Genomic DNA, 16,970 nt, shown 5'->3' with positions numbered 1-16,970 from the left:
AACTCAGTAACACAGATGTTCTTGAGCTCTCTGCAGTGACTGACAGCTAAAGACTGTGAGTGGACTATTAAGTATCAATTTAAGAAAAAAACTCCTTTTTTTCAGCCTATTGTCAATCTCCTTAGAAGACTTTACTGTCTGAGAGGCCCTGAGAAAAATTTGCCATGATAAGCAGTGCTGAGACAAGTCAGGCTGTCACAGGTCCTCCTGGGTCAGCATTCCAGTTATTGCCTCATTTTTAAACTTAACTCCTTCTTGCACTACAGTGAAAGAAAACAACAGCAAGGCTTGTACAGAGGTTTATTTCCTGCAAATCTGGTATTAACATTTTCTGTGGTTTCAGCTGTTGAATACAGTTACCCAAAACAAGAGCATGGCTGGTAGCATATATAGTAACTACATTTCTTAACCCAATAGCTGCAAGGTTAATAAAAACATTTGCATTATTTAGTATTTACATCAATTTGCTTCTCAGCTCTGCAGTACAGAAGAAAAGTTTAATGACTGGTATTTAAATAGTTCATAAAAGTAAAAACTGTGCACTATATATGTATATATTTAACACATTTTAGTCCACATTCTGTGCTAGTGCATTTGAACAGCCTATATTTTTCATTTTGTGTCACAGCTTAAAAATGAAGCCAAAGTTAAGAAAACTGCTTTAATCCAAGTTTGGTCACAGTGTCAAAGAGCAACATGCTATGGTTTAAGAGCACTTCTGATTTAAAAAGAACTAAACCACAGGAACAGCAAGTAGAAACAAAGTCCAGAGTGTCACACACTTTGGTATTATGGTCCTGCTGATGCTTTGTTTCAGCCTGATTCCACGAAAGCAAACATGGCATGTGGCTGCAAGCCAGCAAGAGGATTTGTCTAATGCAAATGCAATCCAGAATGACTTGCACCTTCATGTAAGTGAATACAGTTGTAGACTCACAGATTATGCTGAGTCGGAAAGGGCCCACAAGGATCATGGAGTCCAACTCCTGGCCCTGCACAGGATGCCCCAGGAGTCACACCATGTGCCTGACAGCATTGTCCAAATGCTCCTTGAACTCTGTCAGGCTTGGTGCTTTGAGCATTTCCCTGGGCGGCTGTTCCAGTGCCCAACCACCCTGGGGGTAAAGAATCTTTTCCTGCTATGCAACCTAGACCTGCTCTGACACAACCTCATGCCATTCCTTTGGGCCCTGTCACTGGTCACCCCAGAGAAGAGGTCAGTGCTGGCCCCTCCTCTTCCCCTCACAAGGAAGTTGTAGGCTGTGATTAGGTCTCCCCCTCAGTCTCCTCTTCCACTTTTAAAACTTTATGAACAAAACAAAAATAGCATCCAGTGCCAGATGACCAGAAGGTGAGGGTGGCACAGGTCCTTGCTAAGCAGTGCACACTGGGAGGTTGAGAGCACACCTGGTTCATGGGAGTAGAATGACAAGCACAGCAGCTGCTCTTGCCACCCTTTCCAGTCCAGGTGCAGCCCCACACTTCTTGTGGCAGCCTCGAGGCTTTTATGACTCTGACCTCACTCTGATGGCTTTGCATTTTTCTTCACTTCATGAAGTCACCTAGTTGGGAAGCTTTTGCTCTCAGGGATCTTGCACAGGAATATAGTACCACAGAGCTCATGTGGAGTTGGTCATTTCCCTACCTCCTCAGGGAAAGGCACAGCCCATCATCAGCGCCGGAGGAGTGACTGCAGTGGTGCAGGGGCCACTGCAACTTCTCTTTTTGTTTTGGATGAAAATTTTAGGATATCAGTGTAATAGGTATCAAACAATTTTGTAAACTGCATTTTGTTTTTAATTTCATATCTGGGTCATCTTTATTCATTGTTTAAAAAAACCCAATAAACTAAATCAACCTGCTGATTAAAGGTGTAAAAAATTGTTTGTTGTTTGCCTTTGAATGGGGGCAGTCCCATACATACCTCACAATTGTGGAGTAAACTGCAAATACCAATTGTTGGCATTTGCAGTAACACGCACTCCAGCTTCTGTGTTCTGCTCAGTGGGAACAAGGTGTGAGCAGGGCCATCCCTTCCTGTTAAACAAGGCTCAGGTGGGATTTTGAATATGCACTGCCTGGGCTCAAAGGGAGTTACTTCTGCTATATCCTTCATTATAGTCTGATAAGTCAGTCCTGCAAACTTCAGTGTAAATGGATTAATTTGGTGGGGGGATAAGCCCAGCCATTTCAATTGTCAGTACAAGCACTAATTTGCATTTTTGTAATTACAAAGCCTCTCTAAAAGCCATGGTACTTGAAGCAGTACTAGTTTTCCTTAAGCAGGGCTGAACTTGATGAGTGGAGTTAGTCTTTCAGGGAACAACTTGATGGAACAGTGGAGGAGGGCAGCTATGAAGCAGTTCAAATCTGTAAGTTCCTCTGTGTGTTGCTCTCACATCCTCTCTGCAAAAATAAAGCACCCCATCTCATGACATTGGATCATGCTTATTTAAAACTAGTGCTGGTCAACATCCACCCACAGTCATTTTAGACAGGCAGTTTCCACTCTGGCAGTGCAGAGCTTTGCATCCTCCCGAGCTCATCTCACAGTATTTCCCTGTTTGTCTCAGGCTTCCATCTCTTGCTTTGGTAGGAGAGGTAATTCTGGGCACATTCAAGCAGAGCCAGAAACTGATGACAGGAGATAATTTTAAAATGCAGCTAAGATGACTTGAAAATTCTGCCTTCCTGTGGTCGTCCAAAAAGCACTGATCTACACAATGAGAGAAAGAAGGCTTTGAAAAGGCACCGAAACTGATAGGGAGCAAGTGGAACAAAAACACTTCTGGGACTAAAAGTGATCAAATCCAAGAACTTAAATTTGTGAAGTACATCAGTATTTATGTTCCTTTCTCTAGAGGGAGCCATCAGATAAAAATTATGTATTCATCTGAAGGAAATGTGTTTTCTCTCAAAACAAAAGCTAAAAGCTAATGCTCAGCTTTACAAAGGGGCACAGTGTCAGCCTGGGCAAAGGTCTTCAGCAGGACAGGTTCCTACCCTGCTGCCAGGAGAAACAACTCAGACCTTTGCTGTACCAGCAGTGCCACTTCACAGATAAAAATATTGTCCAAATGGGAAGAGTGGTAAAACCTGCACTTGTGCAAACTTCAGGGAGAGAGGTCCCAGGAAGTGCCGTTTTCTTTTGTGATTAAAAATCTTGAGCATCTTCCCTTTACTTTTCAGTTCAGAATCCACAATCCACAGGGAGCCTTGGAGCAATGCACAAAATCATGCAATTCCTCTCCACTGCCCAGACACCATTTCCTTTGGGCTGCTCACCCACTGCCAGGCACTCAGGGCAAGAATTTGTCCAGGCAAAAGACATGTCCATACAACAGCTGTCAGTTTTATGACAATTCACAGAACAGGCAGGTGAATGATTCCAGCCAAAATTCAATAAAGCAAATTCCTCATTACACACATAGAGAGGGAAAAGAAATAGCCAAAAGCTGATAGAAATTAATTTAGTGGGGTTAAGGTACCACAATTTATTCAGCTACATGGGAGACACTTATTTACATAATGGAACAGTACTGGAAAGTGTTACAATGTAGTTGGTAGAAAAAGTCAAATTGTTGAGCAGCATTCATATAAAACACTGACCTGAACAAAAGCCAGTAAGAGCTTTTTTTCATACAAAATCCCTCTAATCAAAAAGACAGCAAAGCCTATGAGGTATTAGTCAGTATGACAACTTACCAAGCAGAGTCAGAAACAAGGCTCAGCCTTTGGAAAGCTAAACCACAGCCAAAACTAGTGCTAATGGCAAAGATATAGCAAGGAGTTTGTGAACTTATTTGTGAAAATTTCTTAATTACTTGGCCGTGGCAACCCCACAGAATTTTCTTGGGACAGGACAAAACAGGGGTGTTAGCAATGGCTTTTTCACATCGGAAGGAAGTCTTGACCTGTGATAAAATATAAGTGTAAAGGTGATAAACCCTTTAATAAATTCAGATTATTTAAAATCTAAAGAAAAATAACTGGACAGAGTATCTTCATAAGGCCTGACACCTCTTCTGTACCATCTCAGTGTAATATGTCTCTTCCCCATCCTCTTAATATTGAAGTGCTTATGCATTTAATGCAGTCCTGAAAAAACTACTTGAGGTAGATAAATATTATTTGGCAATTGAACCAAAGAACAAGAAATGGAAGTCAAATCTTCATTGACTGGAACAACTCTGTGTTCCTTGTGGCTTCTGGATCTGGACCATGGCTGCTGGCTGGCTTACAGTACTGGGATGGGGGTTAGGTGTGTCTTTATATAGCTCTGATGTATATTCATTTCTATACTGTAGATGCTTTTTGGTTTGGTTTGGTTTTTTTAGGTTTTGTTTGTATGCTGATAGCATTCTTTCCTGGTATCCCCTCTTTGCACTGACTTTGCCAGGAATGTGCTCTTGTGGTTTCATTTTGGTTTGAGTTCAATGTCCCTACTTGGCAGCAATTTCAACTGAACTCAATCTCTTTCTCTTCTGAGCAGGACAATGTGTCCTGCAGCAAACAAAATTTCAGAGATGGCCAAAGACTGGTCACAAGGGAAAATCCCCAAACTGGGAAAATGCAATGAAAAGTGACATGTGATCACACAAAATTAACCTCAAATCCCAGAACTTCCAGTTATTGGCAAGCTAGGGACATTTTTTTGTCTTTTGAGGAGCAAAGATTTCTTGCCAACATTCAGAGAAAAATCTCTGTCTTCCTCAATATTACATAAGAGGTCATCACTGAAGGGACTCAGGACATCAATACATCCTGAAAAAAGGATCAAGTTTGTTGTTACTGTTGCATCTTGTAAGTTCTAATTAAAAACATCCCATGTGCTCAATGCAGTCTCCTGGAAAGGACATGGCTGTAAAACCACACATTGTAGCCCTACTTCTTGTGTGCTACAAAGCAGAACTTTGGTTGCTGGTATGCAAATCCTGTTTGGAACAGTGAGGCCAGACATTGGTAATATTTGCTAATTTGGTAGTAGTTTTGATTTAAGGAAAGATAGTTCTTTTTTTCCTTCTCTAAGCAATAGAGTAGACACAGGCATTAAGTGGACTTTGAATCACAGAATGGCCAAGGTGGGAAAGAACCTTCAAAGGTCATCTGGTCGTGCTCAAGCAGGGTCACCCGGAGGTGGCTGCCCAGGGTCATGTCCAGTTGGGTTTTCTCCAAAGATGGAGAACCCACAAACTACCTGCCTGGCCAGTCTGTGCCCATCCGCAGTCATCCTTACAGTAAAAGTTGTTTCCTGATGTTCAGAGGAAATCTGTGTTTCTGTTTGTGTCCATTGCCTCTGGCCCTGTCACTGGACACCAGTGCATTCTCTTTGCACCCTCTCTTCAGGCATTTATACACACTGATGAGATCCCTCTGAGCCTTCTTTTCTCCAAGATGAACAGTCCCAGCTCTGCCAGATATGCTCCTGTACCTTTCACCACCTCAGTGGCCCTTTGCTGGACTCCATACAGTGGTTTCATTTCCCCCACTCAGAGGGAACACATCCCTCCCTTTCCCAGTACAGAGATGCCCATGCCACCCTCTCAGGCAAAGTGCAGTAACCACTACTGAGGTACTAAGAGCCCACATGCTGGCACTCAGGTGATGGCCTCAAGTTCAGGAGGACAGAGCAGGGAGGTCACCTGGGCTTGGCTGCAAAAAGCAGCTGCAGACAAGGGTGCTCACAGCTGAGCACACCAATGTCACTGTTCAGGATTATCCTCTGTCAGACTGGCTGACTTGTAGCCCTATCACTGCTCTGTTTCAACATCTAACCATGACATTAAGTCTTCTGGTGGATGGGAGGACCATCAATGCTACATTGCAAGCAGATGCCCACATTCTATTCCCTTCACCTAAATATTTTCAGCTTAAAAAGACTGAAGTTTGGTGCTCAGATTGGGCCACAAGTGACTCCAGCAAGCTGCTCAGGCACTGTGTATGTGACCAGCACCTGCCCCATCAGCTGCCTAAGCCCTACAGACACTGCTCATTTTAAAACCAAGAATAGCAGGCAGATGCTCTGCGGAACACTTCCCCCAAGGAAGCACCAGCTAAGGGAGAAATGAAAATCACCTTTTCTGATGGGTAGAGCAGAGGGAGCTGGCTATGTTTGTGTGCCCCTTGTCACAGCATGAGGTATCACTAAAGGTACTGCACTTCAGCAGCCCCAGGAAAAGGGGGCTTGGCTTCATTTGAGAGTGTGTGTAGGTATGTGGCACTGCATAGTTTACACCTGTATCAAAACACACCCTCCTCCCACCCTCCAACAGTGAAATTCGTAAAAATAGCCCAAATTCACTATTCAGCAAGCAAAACGGGGAAAAAAAAAAAAGGATCAGACAACTGAGATCCCTTTTCTTATGCATCAAGCAGACAGAAGAAACTGAAATTGTTACTCTAACACAGCAGAAGAGGAAGTCATGGATTTTATCTCTCCCAGTGTCAAATCCTTCTTGTTTCATTTGGAAAGTAAAAGAATTATAGAATTAGATGCATCTATATTCCCTTCATAATCTCTACATTACAGCTCTTGAGGGCATTGCAAAGGGACAAATTTTCCTTCCCCCCCTCAGTTTCACTTGCAGTTTATATAATTTTCTAAGCCCAGAGCATTTTGTCCTGAGACTGTAAGATAAGGAGATGTTTAGCTTAAATCCAGATAACCCTGCAGGTTATTCAGTGAGAAAGAACAACTAGGAAAATTCTGCAAAAGAGTTTTGCATACCCCACATCCACATATAAGCAACACTGAAACCACAACTCCTTGGAAGACAAGGGGGAAATGGCCAGGAGTTTATTGCAGAACAGTCCAAACAAGTAATTCTCAAATGTAGTCTTCTTTGGAATCAGTTCTTCACCTTCGTTTGCACATTACACATTCAGGAGTAGGCGTTGACCCAGGGGTAGATCCTCAGCTTGCTGACTCCATCATTCCATCAGTGTGAGCACAATTCATGCTGGAGTCCAGCCTTGGTGCCAGTGCTGTCTCCTCAGGAACCGAGCACTAAACAGCAATTTAAATTCACTTCGGTGCGCCCGTGCTTCTGTCACCATGAGATGCACTCCCTGCACAGCACAAGTCAGGTCTCTGGCCAAAGGCCCTGAGCCCAAGGGAACATGGAACACCATAGTCCAGCAAAGCTTTGTACATACTCTCCAGCTGGAATGAAATATGGCAGGCCACTTGCTCATGTTGCATAGCTTTGACAGCCAGTAACACTTCAGTCATCAGAAAACATGCACAAGGTGTAATGAAAAGCATTCCAAGAGGAAACAAGCATCTAGTTTCCAGGAGAGAACGTGGGAAGACTGAGAAAACAACTTTCAAGTTGGAAAAATAATAGTACTGTGCGAATTATGTTTGAAAATATGCTTTAAAATATGCTGTCTGGAGGGGAACCAACAACAGACTGTATGACCAGGAAACCCAAGGTGGTGTTATTTCAGAGAACATGACTGCAAAATGCTTTATCACAGGTTACAAGATGTTTAAGGAGAGAATTTTTCCTGAAAATACATAGCAGTCCTGTGACATGCACACAGAATTCCACTCACCCTTTACTGCAGCAGCTCACTCGATCAGAATTAATGCCATGGACTGAGGTAACCATTTTTTTTTTCCCTCAAAAGTGAATTGCTGCTGGGCAAAGAAAGGAGAAGCTTTATTTTCTTTTGACATTCTCTCTCAAGAGAGAACACAAGGCTTCTCCAGGTAGCAGTGTGCTCTGAAGTGGCAAATGTCATGGCCTCCCCACTACAGAGGGAAGAAGGGAAGTCCAAAACAGGGCAAGACTGAGCACCACCAATGTGCTGTGTCACAAGGCCTGCTGACACAGGAGATGCAGGAAGGCCTTTGCAGAGCAAATTCTCTGCACCAGTTTCTTTGAAGTGTGTGAGTAGTATCATGCTAAGAAATAACGTGGATTAATGGAATGGAGAGTTGGCTCTTCAGAGAAGGTCCCTTTGGAAAAAAGGGCTTTTTTATTTTATTCACCTTGACAATGTCATTCTAAAAAGGTAATTTTGGTCAATCCAGGTTTTTAAATACTGTTTATTTTTAAGAGAAACTGTAAAGTATGACAACAGGACAATGGGCATCATTCAGCAATATCACTTCTGGGTCTATAAAGAAAATTAATAAAAACCATCAGCATTTAAAAAAATAAATATGACTAACCATATGGAAAACAGGAAGAACAAAATTCATCTTCAACAACACAGACAGGTATAAATGCTGAAATGTTGCTGTGCAAGGTAGAGGTAGAGGTAGAGATAAACCAGACTTTTCAGATCTAGACCAGTTTTAGATCTGCCCCCCTCCATGCACGCACTCCCAAAAGTTCCTGTTGCCATTAATTTCATTTGAATCAGACTGTCAGCATCATCAAACTCAAACAAGTCTGTGTGCTCCTTATAATGCTCTGAGATGGAAAACAATTTCAGTTTTGTGTAGAAATCAGTTGCTGCATAACCTGACCTGGTTCTGCGACTTGTGCCGCAAAGGGAGAGGCAGGAAGATTATACAGACCAATGAATGCTCTCTGGATGATGCCCACTAGGACAAGTAGATGGTAGAGCCCTTAAAGGAATTGCAATAGTCCATCAGCTCCTTGGTGATGCACCCAGAGACCATGCCTGGATTTCCTCCTCTGGAGAGAGCATGGTCAGCAGAAATATTCCAAACCAACAGGTACTGGCTGCAGGGAGAGCCAATTGCCTTACACAGTCTGTTGACACCAAAAACTCACAGAGGAAGACACAACCCAAGAACCCTCTGTACAAAGCAGCAAGTATCTTGACATACTGAAATATAAAAACTAAAAATTGCACTGCACACAGATTTTTCCAAACAAACTCAAGACAACCAAAGTCAGATCGTACAAACCGTTAGTTAAAAAAATACCTTCTTGTATATTTTGAGAAGTGGAAAGAGTCTTCGTGCAAATGTTCAGCCTGGATCAAGCAGAGGACATAAAGTTGTTGTAAACACGTTAGTTCCTTTCTCATCTGCCATATGTGCCCAGTGTTATCTATCTTCTGCAGTATAATTGGGGTTAGGAAATCCGTTTCTTCTGTAAATATCACCTTTCAAGTTCCACTGATGTAACATCAAGACACTACTGGTGTCATATCCCACAACTGTTAAATACAATAAAATAAAACATAATGAATATTGGTAAAAGACAATAAAATACAATAAAATTGAACCTTTATATAATATAATTTAAACCTTTTTTCTTTAATTAAGAGGGGGAAGATGGTTAGAGGTGGATGCAACAAGTCTGAAGAAGTTTTATTTAATTTTCCAGCACTTACGTCAGTGGTGGAGGCTGATGAAATGGCATTCTGTATGTCACCAGCTTTCACCTGTATGAGCCAGGTTCATAGCTGGCCTTAAAAGAAACCAAAAAAACTCCCACTACATAACTAACTTCAATGGTCAGAACAGTCATAACACACTGTGAGGATTTTGTTTTTTTAAATTACTCAAACTGTTATAACTTAGTTATTATTTTAGCTATTTCTTTATCTAGCCACACTGAGATTTGGCATGTTGAAAACCAGTTGGTCTTCCTCAAGGGAAAGCTACAGTGAGCACTTGTCCCGGCCCCTTCAGGCAAGAACTTCACAGACCAAGACCTCCTTGGTCCTTATTGGGCAGAAATCCTAATCCCAATCGCAAGTGAGAAGTCTCTGGGTGGAGGAAGGCAGGTATGACATCCTGCAGCCACACGGGAGAGGGAAGGGAAATGAAGTAAAGGAGCTAGAGCACATTTCTTGCTCCTACCTTAATAACCTTGTCTGTCCCCGAGGTCAGCAGCCATCCCCTGGTGGCATCAAAGTGTACATGAACAATGTTGTGCTTACTGTCGTGGAAAGTAGCTGTAGGCGCCCGCCTGAAGAAAGAAATCCAAAAATCAGCAAGAACTGTAACTGCAGGATTTCCCCCCATAATGTTCTCTATTGAGGAAATAAGTATTTGACTGCTGCTGTAAGCCATTAATTCAGCAACCACTCTGTAAACAGCACTTTGAGACCTTTCTGGCCTGAAAGGAACAGGGCTGAGGGGCTTTCTATCCCTCCTGGCTTTGTCTCCTCCTTATCCTGCTGAGAAAGCCCAGGGACCACCGTGCCAGGCTGCTCCCTCCTGGAGCCTTGCACCCACCCAGGCCCTTCAGCTGCAGGAGTTTCCCCCGTTGCAGTGCAAGCCAGCTCAGTGTCCACACTTACTCCTCATCCGTTATGGACTCGTGGCAGCTGTCACAGACCCTCACTTCGAACTCGAACCCCATCAGCGGGATGGAGGAGCGCTTGGAGCTGCATTTCCCGCACACGGCTTTCCCGCACTTCCGGCAGTGATGCTGCAGGAGACAACAGGCAGAAAGACATCTCAGGCCACAAACCCAGACCAGGTCACTGCTCAAGTGGCTCTTCCATCTCACTCCAGCAAGACACGACACAGCTCAGCTCTGCCCCAGACAACTCATTTCTCAAGTTCCATGAGCACTTGCAGCACTTCTACACCCCTTTTGTAAAAGTTGCAAAAGGGCTGCAATCTGCAGCCCTCTGATGCTAGGCAGGAAAACACAGCATGTTTCAAGCAGACCACTAAGCCTTTCCCAATACAGCCTGAGCAGGTAGAGATGTTTATCCAATCTCATTGAAAACGGCTTTGGTACCAGCAGTCTCCAAAAATCAGCTATAAATTTCTTTTGTAATTTATTTGACTAACAATGAGCAAAGTCCCCCATGGCTAAAGTCATGGAAGGCCCCAGATGTACTCAGCCCAAGGCCTATTACATACATTTGCTATTGGAATTGATTGGAAATAAAACAGTGTGTTCCTTTCAACCACAAAATCAAGCCACAGAGGGGAAACCACTGTCCCACTCCTGAGCACTCAGTGAAAGAACAAAGTGCAAATTCTCAAAGCTTTACGGGGGAAAAAGGTTACTAGAATCCTTTATGAGAGAAAAGCCTAATAGCACCATGCTAACACACTGAAGGGCACATACAAACCTGCCTGAGGCCTATTTTCTTACTGTCCCACATCTGCTTGAAGTTCCAGAAGAAAGGCTGGTCACATTTTTGACAGGAGTCACTATCCAGCCACTCTGGCGTCTGCAACACACACACACAAACACAAAGTGGAAGTGAGCAACAAGCAGAAACATTTCCAGTGGAGCCTAGAGGCAGGACAAAAAAGATGTGTTGTGGTGTGGCAATATGGCCAGCTAAGCTTGATTTACTATCTCAGTTTTCCCAAGATGACATTTTGACTGCTGTTGATGATGGTGATATTTGTTCCCTGGGATGTCTTTTTTGGCTTAGCTTTGAGCTTTGAAGGACATGGGAGGAACAGTTCTCATCCAAATCATGAAGAAGAGTTTGATAGTAAGACCATGGAAACAAATGAATTCAGGAATGAAACATATAGAAATATTTTCTTATATTTGTGGGGACAGCATTTACCATCTGCTATTGCCTCTGGTGGGAGCTGGGGTCAATTAATATTTCCAATAGCCAAGCAAATCATCTGAAGGGAAAGGGAAGTTATGGGAAATGCTGATGTTGTTGGGGGGTTTTGTATTCTTTCTTTCTTTAACACCCTAAGAGGAGTTCCTGCTCCCAGAGGTGCCCGTGCTACAAATCACACACAGGGATGAGAAAGATGTAATTCACCTGAACAAGCCTATGACCCAAACCAAACCCAAGCTCTTTTCCTTTATCAACCCATGAGGTTAAATACACACTAAATATTGTTTAATACTTTGTGAGGAAGCACTATTAGCAAACTGCAGTTGTCTTGTCAGAGCCACTGGTTTCTCACATGCTGCAAATTAAAATGGCAAGAAACACAGGCGAGATAAAGAACTAAAAACAGAAAAGCCAGGCAAAGGCAAATTAAGGATGGATTGAGACCCTCAGCTCCCAGGATGGCTTTGACTCCCAGCAATAAAGCAATCACCTTTTTCATATTCTTCTGCCCGTTATTCTGAAGGCAGTTCATTCTGCTGGGGAAAAGCCTTTTCTTTTCTACCCACAGCAGTCTTTCTTTTTAATGCCTACAGATTTACATCTCTGTGTATAACTTTCCATCTCTTGGGCATGTGAACACTACAGATGAAGATAACATTTTGTTTGTGACAAGTAACCACTTTGTAGTCAAACAGAAAGACAGCTTATAGCATCTTTCAAACATCTGCTTACAGCTTTTTAAAAATTGAGTTGAAAATAAAGAATCAAGGGCTAAAATGGCTTAAGTGAAAATGATTCTAACACAGTCTCAAAAATATGGGAAAGTCTGATTGCAACAAATTGAGTACTGAGCACATATTACATGGAGAAAATCCTTAAATAAGGGCAAATATACAAAAGCCAAAATCCAAAAGTAAGTGATCAAGGACCCAAAACCAAGGTTTGATATTAAAATCTCAAAGATTCATGTTTTGGGGGTGGTTTAGCACCAAGAACACCCTGTTGTGCTGCTGATAACAAGAACAAGCCCACACAGCCATAGTCTGGGAAAGCTGTGCACCATTAGCACCTGCTGCTTGGCCTTTATTTAGCTAATAATATTCCTTCTCTATATTTTAAACCAGCCTCTCACAGCATTCCTGTCTATTTGGTGACAAGCCAATCTTAACCCTTACTGTAGCCTTTTGAAGGCAGCAAATAAATAAAGGTTTTCATTTCTGGATGTTTGACCTGCAGCAAAAAGGAAACATCTGTTGGGAAGGAGGAAACTGCTCTGCTTTCGTTTCAATTTAGGAGCTGATGACGTACTTGGCCCCTGGATTAGCAATTAAAGAGAGCAAACTGGAATACTAATTCACATTTAAAAGGGAGCTCAGTTTCTGCCTATGCCTACTTCAGTAGTTTTTTAAAATCAAGTTTTCCACTTAGCATTTTTTCTTCCTCAAGGGAGACACACTCAATCCATGCAGGCCACAACTCTTGAGACCCAGCAAAGCTGGTGAAAACCCATGCTACCAAAAGCCTTCCTCTGACCTACCCCCTGCAGGAAGAGGGCACAGGTTTGCTGTGACTCATGGCACCAGGATTTGCCAAGCTCCTAAGCAGGGCTGGTGCCTGACTCAGCCAGCACAGAGCTCACTGCCCACTCTCTGAGTCAGGACTCAGAAATTGCCAAGTGGGGGCTGCTCCCACAATGCCAAAGACCTGGGAAGCGTTTCTGCACCCGCTTACATTTGTTGGCCATGAAGCACAAAAGCAATTAGGAATGTGTGGGTGAAATCTTACTGTCTGGATCAGCAAAGCCATCATTTACTCCACTTCTATGTGGTTACACCAGAGGGAAGCAAGACTAAGTAGCAGGTAAGATTGAAGCCTTAGTTAAATGTCCTCTTATCAAGGAAAAAAAAATGCTGGGTTGCGTTTTCCCAGAGATGACCAAGAGCCTTCTTGTTTTACTTTTTTCAAACCAAAATGAATCAATCAGTCCATCCATTTACATCTGAACTGCTATTTCTCATGACATGCTGAAAAACATGGCAGAGCATCTCAATATCCTCCTAACAGAATATCTTTCAGAGCAGTAATGTAATGAGCAAGAGCCATTTAGCAGCCTATTTAATACAAATTTCTGCCAGCTGATTTCCCCTGTACCATATTATCAAAGGCATGACATAATTGCTGTATAACAACTGGAGCATGTCCAGAAACGTTTTTAAACCTTGGAATGATCTTGTTTAGGTTGAAAGCTGCACATTTTAGAAAGGTCCCTTCTTCCCAGGACTGCTTCAGACCAAACTGACAAAAACTAAGTATCTACCTCCTGCCTCTCAACATCCATGTTCCAGACGACGATTCCCCCGTCCGCACCACAGGAGATGAGCTGCCGAGTGTGGTGAGCATAGGAGAGAGACTGAACTTTATCACTGAGAAAGAAACAAGACAGTTAGCAATCAACCACCTATGGCTACTGCACAAGTGAGCACAGAATATCAATAAAGCAGTACAAACCATTTGTTTGCCCATATGTTTCCCTCCACCACTCATTGCACATGGTATCCATCAGATGCAAATCAGTCCTTGCTGTCAGACTGGGACCAGAATGAGAGTGTTGCTCATCTGGGCAGCATCCACGAAAGCAAAGACCTGTTCTGACAACTGTTTTTGCTGTTCCTGGGATATGAGATCCCAGCTGCACTGAGAAGCCTCAACAGGGTTGCAGCTTGTGAAGGCACATCTGGATGCATAAACGCAGCCCTGGTAAGATACCTTCTTGCAGAATGTCAGTAACAACTTTGTTTTGTAAATCTCTGCAACATCTAGAAATGAATCACTGAGAAACTACTGAAGGTTTTCTTTTGACACTAACAAGCATAAGGAGTTTGAAGAATAATGCAGGAATGACACTAAATTGTTCCTAAGCCTTCTCACAGTAAGGTGGAAAATTTAGGTGCTTCTGTTTCTTCTTTTAATGAAAAAACAACATGGGAGGAACAATTCAGCTTAAACTCCCAAAGATAGGTTCAGTCCTTCATAAAAGAAAGAAATTCAGGCCTCATCTCAGGCTGTTTACCTGGGAACACTGGGAAACAAAGACTGTACAACACTGTTATGGAAAAAACAAGGTTGTGAAGACATAGGAACTGAACATACTGTGACTGGAAATCATCCACAAGATTTGGTTTCCTTTGCTACCACCACTGGTCTTGTCTGTCAAAAGGACTTGCATGCTAACACATTTATTTGTGCCTATGGCTAAACTTGAAAAGGGAAATGCATTCATGGGAGAATTAGGGACAACAGGGCCACCCTTCACAGTGCCTGCCTGCAGAGGCACCAGCAGGATGTGTAGGATGCTGTGTTGTACAGTTCCAGCTGACAGCCATCTCACAGATTAAGGTCCAGAGGCTAATTTCATATTAGAACTAATCTCCACAGCAATAAATCAAGTGGTGATGCATTAGCAAGCACCAATGGTAAGGAATGAGGTTGATCTGGTAATTTCAGTTAGAGCTCTGCAGTGCTCTGAAATCCCAGAGGCATCCCAATCATTCAGCAGAGTGCAGCATCACTCAAAAGAAATGTATGAATATGTAGGAAACTGTTAGCTCAAAACCACCATGGGATTTTGTATCTGCAGACCTCAGCCTGGCATGCAAGTCCCACATATATGCAATCCCAAAACTCTGAAATCAACTTGTTGCATTGCCAGAGTTAAAAGGCGAGGAGTCATTGCCACTAGAGCCATTCTGATGTATAATCAATGCTCAGCACGGGCTTACCCATCTTGAAAGACAGCTATGGCTGTGCAAATGTACTTGCAAAGATGATGCCTCTTTGCACTGAGGAGATGTGAAGACTGCTATGGTTAAAGGTAAAAAGCACATCACTTCAAATTCAGGCTGTAGGTGAAAGAGCACGGAGCAAAAAGGGATTAATTGTCCAAGCCCGATGCTCCCTCTAGGGGAAGGAAAGACTTTGACACCTAAAATCCAAGAATTTCCCTGCAGCTGTGCTCATTTGAGGAGCCTCCTCTTTCCAACAAAGGCACAGGCTCTGGCATAACACTCAGGACTACAGATGTTGTGCTTTCCTTCACCACCCTCTGCAGACTCTTAAAACAGCCTGTGGGCCCAACACTGGAAAACTTACTATAAGCAAATTATTCCTGTTGTATACGGACCACAGGGAGTCACACATACAAGCTTGAGGCTTGTGAAGACTGTAACCTTTGGGCTGTTTGTTTCCAGATGTGGCTTCTGCATTTAGCTTTTCTCCTATAAAAGCAGGAGGAAGGGCTTTGAACATACTTATGTCCTTGAAGCTCGATGGCTGTTCCTTTTCTTCCTCCAATATCCCACATTATAATGGAATGATCAGAACTGCCTGAGAATAAAACTCGCTGTATTGGGTCCCAGCAGAGAGCAGTGACACCACCTGCAACAGAACACACACAACAGTCATTTTATTACTGGAAGTGGAAGATTGGAAGGTAGCTAAATATAAAGATACAAAAAAAAAAAATTGAGTGATTAAAATGCATATCTCTTTGGCAAAGACTATGCAACCATGTGCCTTCCAGATGAAAAATAACAGTCTAGAAAAACTACTGAAACCCCATCCTGCTCTTCTGTGGGCACAGGGCTTCAATGCCATTTGCATAGGTGACTCCATTGAGCAGGAAAGTGTGGAAGAAGAATGGTCACAGTGGGAGCTACACAACTTTCCATTTCTGTAATTTCCAGAAGGTTAAAAAAGAAGCAAGTGTGGAATGCTATGGGGATCTTCCCAGTACCCTAGCACAAGGACTGATAACACTATATTGTGCTACCTTGAGCTACTAGCATTTAGTTAGAGAGAAGGGATATGACGAAAAAATGCTGAGGAATGACAGCATTTCTTCTGTTAGATGGTAGGATCATGTCCAGGGTTGCTCTTTTCAAAGGGTGATGGGGCACAAGTCCCAGCAGTGAAACAAGCATTTAGTGCCTCCAAGCTGTGCCTATTCCACTTGGGATGAAGTGTCTGCCAATACAAATCTTGCCTTTAACAGCATCCTTTCTCCCTCCCAGAACTACCACAACTTGTTCAAGTCTCACTCTGCTTTAATTAGCAGCTACTGATTGTGGCATTTTCTGTCACAGATGTATTCTGCTCAGAGCTCTGATCACTCTTGTTTTTACCAACACAGCTTTCCTGAATTGCTGGAACAGATCCAGAGCTATGTCCCTTCCATGCTAAGCACTGACACAAGCCATCCTAGCATACCACAGGACAGTCAAACCATCATGATGCTGAGCACAGATGAGGACCTTCCTGAGCACCTTTCTGGGTCTCCTCCTGAGGCCTTACCTGTGTGTCCCTTAAATGTGGTAACAAGGCTGCAGGACTCTTGCTCTAGTTTGAGGATGGTCACTTGCCCAGAATGGTCACCAACAAACACATGCCGGGTTTCCACATCAAATCTGAAGGATAGATGCTGAGGAAAACAT

At 43.0% G+C, this 16,970-nt stretch overlaps 1 protein-coding gene across 1 annotated transcript in view; it reads right to left on the bottom strand.

The window, feature by feature from the left end:
* Window positions 1-8,040: 8,040 nt before the first annotated feature.
* The window catches only part of WDFY2 (WD repeat and FYVE domain containing 2), a 57,826-nt gene continuing 48,896 nt past the window's right edge, over window positions 8,041-16,970 (bottom strand). The window contains exons 6-12 of the mRNA XM_041407281.1: window positions 16,831-16,943; window positions 15,789-15,915; window positions 13,799-13,904; window positions 11,023-11,124; window positions 10,234-10,364; window positions 9,791-9,899; window positions 8,041-9,141 (exon numbers count right to left, since the gene is read on the bottom strand). Of these exons, the coding sequence (XP_041263215.1) occupies window positions 9,112-9,141; window positions 9,791-9,899; window positions 10,234-10,364; window positions 11,023-11,124; window positions 13,799-13,904; window positions 15,789-15,915; window positions 16,831-16,943 (718 nt within the window). The 3' untranslated portion in view covers window positions 8,041-9,111. The remainder of the gene's footprint in view (window positions 9,142-9,790; window positions 9,900-10,233; window positions 10,365-11,022; window positions 11,125-13,798; window positions 13,905-15,788; window positions 15,916-16,830; window positions 16,944-16,970) is intronic.

The sequence above is a fragment of the Onychostruthus taczanowskii genome, unplaced genomic scaffold (genome assembly GCF_017590055.1).
Source record: "Onychostruthus taczanowskii isolate IOZ18803 unplaced genomic scaffold, ASM1759005v1 scaffold26, whole genome shotgun sequence".
NCBI classification, from domain to species: domain Eukaryota; kingdom Metazoa; phylum Chordata; class Aves; order Passeriformes; family Passeridae; genus Onychostruthus; species Onychostruthus taczanowskii.
The sequence above is the reverse complement of the archived record's forward strand: the minus strand, read 5'-3'. Positions and strand labels throughout refer to the sequence as shown.